The sequence below is a fragment of the Macaca thibetana genome, chromosome 11 (genome assembly GCF_024542745.1).
Source record: "Macaca thibetana thibetana isolate TM-01 chromosome 11, ASM2454274v1, whole genome shotgun sequence".
In the NCBI taxonomy this organism is placed as follows: domain Eukaryota; kingdom Metazoa; phylum Chordata; class Mammalia; order Primates; family Cercopithecidae; genus Macaca; species Macaca thibetana.
In genome coordinates, this window is record NC_065588.1 from 114,665,252 (window position 1) to 114,674,222 (window position 8,971).

General features: G+C 42.9%; 1 protein-coding gene across 1 annotated transcript in view; it reads left to right on the forward strand.

Moving 5' to 3' along the window:
- The window catches only part of SUDS3 (SDS3 homolog, SIN3A corepressor complex component), a 1,028,644-nt gene extending 1,023,864 nt beyond the window's left edge, over positions 1-4,780 (forward strand). The window contains exon 13 of the mRNA XM_050748188.1: positions 1,413-4,780. Coding sequence (XP_050604145.1) covers positions 1,413-1,511 — 99 coding nt within the window. The 3' untranslated portion in view covers positions 1,512-4,780. The remainder of the gene's footprint in view (positions 1-1,412) is intronic.
- The last annotated feature ends 4,191 nt before the right edge of the window (positions 4,781-8,971 follow it).

Below are 8,971 nucleotides of genomic sequence, written 5' to 3' on the forward strand. Positions count from 1 at the left end.
TCATTTCTTGGAAGTCTTCCAGCTCATTTTTCAGATCAAATTCTGGGTGATACTGGAGCTACTTGGCTTTAGCATAGCTTGACTCCAAGCAGGTTTGGTGGGTAGCTCTGAGTGTGTTGATGACTCCCTGACTTAGCTTTTCTTGGGATCAGTTTTTGGTTTAAAATGATTCTGCAAGGTCCCTTGGAGGCCTAGTTTCATGTGAGGTCTTTAACTTTTTAAATTTTTAAGCCAGTGCATTTGACTTTAAAGTCTCTAGTGCTCAATAATCACATTAAAGAAATTGAGATGAAACTGAGAATAAGCTTTTTTAAAACCTGAAAACTGAGTCCAGGAAGGAGGAGATAAATCTCTAAACTTGTATATTTGGGTGAGATGCAGACCTTTCAAAACACTGTGCTTTTGGCTCCATTTAATTGCATGTTACAGAAAAACAGGCAAGAAGCAGCCAGAGACTGCTTTGGTAGAGAAGAGCTGGGGGCTTTGATGTCAGACACCAGAATTCGCATCGTGATAAGTGACTCAGCCTTGCTGAGCTTTGGTTTCCTCTTTAAAATGGGGCCAATGATAGTAGTTATTTCATAGGGTGTCTTGCGGGTGAAAAAGCTCAGCCTTATCAGCACAGTGTCTGGCACACAGAGCTCAGTAACCCTGGCTCAGGGGGTCAGGTGACTGGCAGCAGCTCCCCTTCTCACCCATGGCTTTAGGATGCCCCTTATTGAGTGCACTTGTCAGCCCTGGCAGTCCCCTGTTGCAAGAGTTCATTCTCAATTCAATGGAAGAATGCATCTGCCCTGTAAAATGCACTGTAATCTGATACTGTCTGGGGGAGAGGGATATGGTGAGGAGGGAAGGACTCTCGGAAGTGCTTCAACCTTCTCATGATCCTAATTGGGCCTTAGCTCATTAGTGGGCATTTTTCTATTGTTGGCATTTTCCCCCCCTTTTTCTGCACAACCATTAGCCTTCATTGCCAGGAAACCAGAGGTTATATAATGTGGAAGTCCCTTGGGGCAAGGAAAATACTTCCAAATTTGATTGAAAGTTTGTGTTTATGAAAAGATGTCCCTTGAGTGTTGATAACGCAGTAATCAAACCAAATTTAAAAGCATCTTGAAGATCAAGGCAGAAATGGAACCCAAGGTTGCAGTGCTTTCCATTTTTGTAATCACAGGTGTGAGAGAGATGGCCGAGAAGTGAGTTCAAGGCCGATGCCTGTTCCCAGAGGCATGCCTTTAGATGGCCCGAGGTCAGAGGTGCTTATGAAGTCCTCATAAGTTGAGACAGTTTATTCCAGCAAGAGGCTACCAGCTTTCTGCCTGCGTCGCACTCGTGCCGATATTTTGATGGTGTGGGAGATTTGCTGTTCTGTATTGAACTTCTCATCTTGTTCCCTTTCCACTCCCCTGCAGATCTGGGTGAGGAAGACAAGTGACAGCACCAAGATGAGGATCTACCTGGGCCAGCTTCAGCGCGGGCTCTTTGTGATCCGCCGACGCTCAGCTGCTTGACTTTCTGCAGTGCTCTTCTCTTGACCCTTTTTCTGGAGTGGGTTTTATTTTGTTTTGTTCTGTTTTGTTTTGTTTTGTTTTGTTTTCTTAATAGAAAAATGTTAACTTCCGGGAATAGCTACTCAGCCTTGGAAATGGAGAGCACTGTCGTGGATTCCTTAAGACACTTTTGTGGCTGGTCACTTCCAACTTTGTCAGTCTTTTCTGCCTCAACTTCTTCCAGAGATTGGTCACCAGGAGACTATTTTACTTTCAGGAGTATTGGGGGTTTGATTTACTTTCCTTTTATTTCCTTATTTTTTGCTTATACTTGTTTTTGAAAACCTCTGAGTTTGAAGGGACAGCTGTTTCTATTATCTTTAGGTCTCTATATCATGGAGAAGAGCAGGAAGGGATACACTCTCCAGTGCATTTTCATGTTTTGAATCTGATTAGTGGATTATGTAGCTACTTTCCCCGTCGAGCCCAATTCACTATTTCCCCAGAAGCTTGGGGCAGAGGTCCTAGCAGGAGGAGATGAAGTCTCCTGGCTCTCAGCCTTCTCGGACAAATAAATGCTTTGTGTGACATCTGGCGCACGCCATCCATTCCACTGGCTGAGTGATGGAAAACCTTGCCTGGGAGACTGACTATGTGCACTGAAGTAAATGGGGTTTGGGGAGGGGACATTTCATATTTATAATGTGCTGAAGGTACCATATTTTAAATGTTATTTAATGCAGGTGATTTATTCAAACATTCGTTCTAGCTTAAGCTGGAATAAGAAGTGGTCATTTCAGAAGTTTTCATTTGGAATTCCTTCCTCTCCCTTGTTCCCAAGTTGGCTGTAGTAGTAGGTGCCACAGGCTGATTATCTGGGTAATCTCTTATGGGTGGGAGGTGAGTTTGATAGTGCAATAATCAGTGATCTGTAGACCCTCATGCACGATTCAAGTTTCACTCTTGTGGCTGATGCCATTATTGTACATTGGCCATTCCAAACCTGCGGAGAACTTTGTTGTCAATTCCTGAGCACTCATAGCTTCATTTGGCCCAGGTTGAAGACAAGGAAAGCTCTCCTGTGGCTGCCTCTGGACTGACACCCTCCTTAATGAGTCCTGAAACAGCCTTTCTTACATCCTTCCCTCATTCCCATGATTGGAGAAATGATTCATTGGGTGATGAGTGTTGGGGTTTTCTGTACTCGTGTTGCCATCTTGAGATGTTTAAACATTTGGGGGTTAGAGCAACTGTTAGCGTCTCTATGGGCAATCAGTAGAACTTACACATTCTAGGAAATCTTTCTTTGTAAGTAATTCATTTGGTCTCAAGTGATTCTCTTCATGTTGTCTCTTGATGTACATACCCCATAGCAAGTTGGGGGGCTGTGATGACAATTAAATCACCTTCTCTGAAGTTCTGGCTCTACAGAGACCAAACCTTACTGACTTGTACAAGTAAAGACTTATACAGGACTTATACAGATAGATTTTTGTTTTAATTTATCTGTTTTTTCCTTTTTTTTTCTGGTGTTGGAGTCTTATTTAGAAAACAGGATAAATGACGCTATTATCAAAAGTTGCCTGGGGTTCTGTGTTTCTTCTCTGCCCTCCAACCCCCGACTGCTATGATGTTTACTACAGTGAACCCAGCCCATTGTAAACACAGGCTTCACCTGTTCTTGTTTGTTAGCCTTGGCTGTGAGACAGGACTTCCCTGTCTTGAACTGTTACACGTATGATGTGTATGTCACGTCGCATATCATGCAGCTGTTGGTTTTCATGTAGTGCCGTGTGGTGGAAATTAGATGTATTTCATGTATTTTTCCATTGAAGGTGGGGTTTTTCAATGATCATGTGTTTTGTCCTAAACGGTATACCAAAGTTTGTTTTTATTGTTGAGGATTGTATTGATAACCACTGGGGTTCTGCGTTGAAGCAGCAGCAAGTTGCCTCTTTCTGGCCTTCTCTGGTGGGACCTCTGTGCTTTTGTGAAGCAACTATTTATTTGAAGACCAGGGTATGGGCACTTTTGCCTTCTCTCCTCTCTGACTTTTGAGGGTATTGAGGGCGCCCTTAGTCGTAGTCTCGACTCCACTACTGCCTTCTCGGTGTCCTCACAACCCTTAATTGGGCCTAGTGAAAATGGGGGCAGATGAGAAGTCCATTTGAGAATCAGCATAGTAAATTACATTTCTAATCCCAGAGGACTTAATCTTTTCTTTTGTCACCCCAGAGGTGAAAAATCAGCAGTTGAACCGTTCTGACAGGCCTCAGTGGTGACCAGGAACAGAAGCAGCCTTCCTGTTAGTAGATGGGGTTACTTCTCTGGTGGGCAGAAGCCTAACTAAAGGGGAAAACACACTTTGTGGTTTCTAGATGAGGAGGAGGTTAGCTTCTAGCCTGGGTGGCCATTATTCCAAAAGATCTTTGTCTCTCACTAGACCCCAGGGCACCAGATGAATTTCCAAGTTTAAACTATATCCTGCAAGTGATTACTTTGAATCAGACCATTCTGATCAAGAACCTGTGTATGTGTTGTGTTAGAGGCATCTGCCTCAAGTCTGTGGACAGTGTTTGCTGCGGTGTGTTCCAATATTCATTTTATCTCTGCTTGGAGGTTTTGTGTGTTCCCCTCCCCCCATGCCCTGCCTACCCCATTTTCCCTGAACCATGTCCTCTGGAATAATTTCCAGATGGATTTCTGTAGCCATACCAAAGCCAGGGTGTTTTCATTCATGCGGATACTGGTATTTGTAGATGTCTGACTACCTAACTTAATTTTTCTTTTTGAACTTCTAACTGGGGCCAGTGTAAGATCGATCCCAGAGGCTGATCTGCAAATCAAGCTACATGTATTTGTGTATGAGACCCTGTGTTCAGGACTGGGTGGCTTTTCTAAGAAATATGGAGTTTAAAGTGGAGTTGACTGTATTTTTTAACCTAATTCTGGAGAGAGGATTGTATTTTTTACAGTTTTTTGGTTTTGGCTTCCTTCTAACATTTCTTTAGCCTTGAATTTTTACTAAATAAATTTCCTCCTGATTAATTTTTTTTTTTCTCATCTGGGAATTTGAAATCTCGGTGCTTACTGTTACACCAATTTTTCCAAAGAGTTGAAATCACTTTAATGCCAGAACATGATAAATTTGCAGCCATTTCAAGCAGCTGGTAGTCTTTTTTATAACATCGTTAACGGGTACCATTAAATATTCTGAGAGGTGAATGTAAAATATAAAAGGTGTAGGGTTTTTTTTAAAAAAAGAAAACAATAAACTTTCAAAGAGAAAACCAGCATAAAGTCTGTATTGTATCCATTGACTTGATAAGTGATAGAAATTTATTTTAGGTTTTTGATCCATTGCTTATGGGGAAAGGAAGTTAGGGCAGAGGAAGGGATATTCTAGGCATTTAATTCTCAGTGAAGAGTAAGATATAGAATGATGTCAGGCTAATACTCAGTTTTGTAAAGAGCGATCTAGGGGTGTTGACCCTTAAATGTTTGTGCACTCTCTTCTTGTTGCAGATAAAACTAATTAAAAATCAAGTGAATAAAATGGATCTTGGGTGGAAAAACAACCTTGAAATAAACTTTCGATTGAGGATATTGTTCATTTATTTGGTGCATGATTAAGGAGGATATTGTTCCTGGCTCTTGAGGTAGTGCCTACCAATCTTAACCAAACAGTGATGGTATTTGTGCTGCTCCCGGGGTCAGCCGACAAGCCTGGGTGCTGCCACAGGTGACCCACCTGGCGGACCTGTGACCCAGTTGTGGCACCTCTTTGGGAAAGACTGCTTTATGCTTTAGATGATGGAGAGGGGTGGTTCCTGTTTTTAAAATGTTTGAATTATAACAGAAATGTGTGCACGTTTTAATTGTAGAAGTTGTTGAAATCTCTCAAAGTGAATTCATCCATGTAACTATTAGAGCATCCAGATCAAGAAATAACATTCCCAGAACCCACAAGCCCCTTTGACTTTCAGCTACTCCTCCCGACTAGTTTTCTCTGTTTTCAGTACCTTAACCTTCACGCTCTTGAGCTGCTTCCTTCCATGGTTGTTTTGGAAGAGCTAGGTACCTGGTATAGGCTAGGGATTGACCAGGAATGCTAAGAGTGGGCAGCAAAGGATATGACTAAATGGGGAGGGGAAAAACAGATTCAGGTCAGCCTGCTCACCCTCCCCATTGTTCCCAAGGCAAATGGGGCTTGCCCTTGATGTCATAGAGTCTGCCTTTTCCTGAGTACTTTGTGTATGCCAGGCACTGTATTAAACCCCTCATGGGAGGCACTTTCTACTGATCTTCACAATCTCTGGAGCAGTACTAACTCCCAAATTTAAGGCTGGCTCAATCTAAACCTTGACTTAATTCTGGAAACCCAGAGCTCAGCACTGTGCCTCATATGTAAATACTCTGTAAATGTTAGCAAATGATATTAGGGTATGATGTGCCAAGGCAAACTGGTGAGTAATAGTGCATGTTCTGGGTGCTGGGCCCTTCCCTTGTGTTACCTTGTTTAAGCCTCATAATAAATGAAGGAGAGTACACTGCTGCTCTCACCAGTATTTAATTAATTATTATTTTGGTCACCCATGAAGCAAGTATCTCACCAGTTTTTAAAGAAGGAAACAGACCCCTTGAATTACAGGAGGTGATTCTCCAAGGTCGCACAGTACATAGCAGTCTGGATTTAAAGTTTCCAAGCCAGGTTTTCCCCTAACCACTATACTTTGCAGTCCTTCCCCATCTTAATCTCTTAAAATTACATTCAACATTTCCACCTTTCTTCAGGGCTTCCCTGGGATTTTTTTTTTTTTTTTTTTTTAATCTGCTTTCACCTACTATACACACATGCTCCCAGAGCAAAATGCTAGAAGTACAAACACTATTATTTGCCAGGACCCTTTCCCCTGCCTGATAACTCTGGGTTTCTCTCTCAGCAATATAGTTGAGAGTCATGGTGACCAGCCAAGAGCTTGCTTTCTGTTGATCCTGCATGAATACAACCATCCTAAAAAGGAATGGGAACAGCTCATTGGTCTTGATGAGAACTGCTTTATCCAATAAGCAACAGGAGAGCCTTTGGACGAAAACATGTATCGGTATTTTTTCAGATCACTTCCTCCCTCCCTGCCTTATCATCTATGGAGTTGGAGCCATTGAATTCGTTTCTGAAAATGTCAATGTGGAGTTGGCCTTCTGCATCTTGATGCTCTGATGTTGGTGGACCTTTCCATGGCATGCCCTCCTGTAAAGGCACTATAATGGAAGAATACCTCAGCTCCATGTCACCTGCCCTGAAACTGCTCAGTTCTAATTGGCGACCTGCTTACCAGCCAAACCGGGAGTGTGCAGTCTTTAGGCAGAGGCAGGATTGGAACCAATTTCTGGCTTCTTTGACTATCATTTGAGGAACTCCAAGCCCCATCCTTGGGAAGGCTAAGTACTTTTCCTGCTTTTAAAAAGCACCCGGTGGAATGAACTAGAAACACATCATTTCACTCCCTTTGGACATAATATATATGGTGAGGAATACATTTGCTTTAGGAACTCTGGTGTTTACCAGAATAGATATTTTTGTGAATAACTGATTATTAAGACAAAAAGATAGGTTTAGGAGGATCCCTAGAGGAGAGAGGTAGATAAGAGATAGTATAGGTACCGAGATGCTTAATCCCTTCAGTCATTTTCTCTAATCTGTGTTTACTCAATTCCCTGAAAGATACAGATCTATAAAATATTCACTTTACTGATACAAGAAGACCAATAACCCGAATATTAAAGATTCTCTCCTATTTTTCAGAAGTCGGAGACTTAACAGTGTGTTGTGTTTTCCCGTAGGCTGATGCTCAAATCTGTTGGCATCACCTCTGTCTGCCAGTGGTGTGGACAGGCAGCGGGTAAAGTAGGTGGCATTCTCAGAGCCAGTCAGGAAAACAGTGCCCCAGGTCCTGGGAGTCAGCAATGCCGGTACGGAACAAGCAGATACTGAACGCGGGAGTGTAGTACAGGTTAGCAAGCCCCTGCAGGTAATCAAGAATCCCCTTTATTTCACCACCGATGATTTTCATAAGTGTTCAAGTGTTTACTGAGATGCAGGGCGGCATTATGGCTAAGAACAAAAGCTTTGGAATCAGGATTTGAATCTGGCTTTACTGTTAAGCTGGCTAGATGTGACCTTGGGCAACTTAATTTCTTTGAACCTCAGTTTCCTCATCTGCTAAATCATATCTACTTCAGATATGTTTGTGAGGATTCTAATATTAACACATACAGCCCCAATTTCCTTCTGGTAGGAATAAAATTTAAAAAAATATTTAAAACAGCACCTACTGTGCTAAGTATTTTGTTAACTCACTGAATCCTCGTAACAATCCTATGAGGTAGCTACAGTTACAGTCCTCGTTTTGTAATTGAGGAAATTGAGAAACACATTAAGTAACTTGCTCAAGGTCACACAGCCAGTAAATGGCGAGCCAGGATTCAGAGCCCGGGCAGTCTAGCCAGAGTCGCTGCCCTCATTCACCTTGCTGTACTATGAGGAGTACGTAACACAGGGTTGGACATGGTTACTGCCAGTCTATGGAGACTGTCCCTACCATTGCAGATGCTGTGGCCATTTGTATACTTCCTCTCTTTGGATGGTAGTCTGAGTACCAGATCCTAAGCGATCAGAACCATTTCAGGAAAGCTACTTTAGCTAACAGCAGACTACGAAGGTAAAGCTGCTGGCTTTAGAGACCATGCTCAGCATCACCTACAAATGGGTGAGGACTGCCCCAGGTGCAGGGGTGAGAAGGACTCTGAGGCCCAAGTTCCAGCATAGCAAGAAACAGTGGCCCAATCAGTTTTTTCTGCTGTGAGCAAGGGAGCCCGTTTAGTGTTCCTGATTTAGTTTGAGCCCTTCATTTGAAGATGAAAACAGCTGCAGCCCAGAGATGTTAAATGACTTTCCCGTGGTCTTAGGGCTCTAGTCAGTACTACAGCTGGAATACGGTTGGGACAATCATTTGAGGACCTCTTTATGCCAGGCTGCATGCTGGAAAGCATAGTGGACAGCTCCTGGGATGAGAGACTTCAGGACTAAAACCAGAAAGTCCCAGGCACACTGGGATGGAAATACCTTAACACTGCCGTGGTTTCGTGGGTTCATTTTTGTCTCTGTCTGTACCTGCACAGCGGAGGTGATGAAGGCCCTGAGTTCATAATCGTGGCCTAGCCACTTACTAACCTTGGGACATTTACTTAATCTCTATGTGCCTCAGTGTTAGGGTATCCCCATCCCAGTGTGCCTGGTTCTTTCTGGTTTTAGTCCTGAAAGTCTTGTATCCCAGGAGCCCCGTCAGACTGGGGCAAGCTGGGACGGTTGGTCACCCTACTCAGTTTCCACTGTAAAATGGGGCTGACAACGGCTACTTTTTCACAGATTTGATTTGAGGGTTAAATACTTTATTATGGATTAAGTACTTAGAAATAGT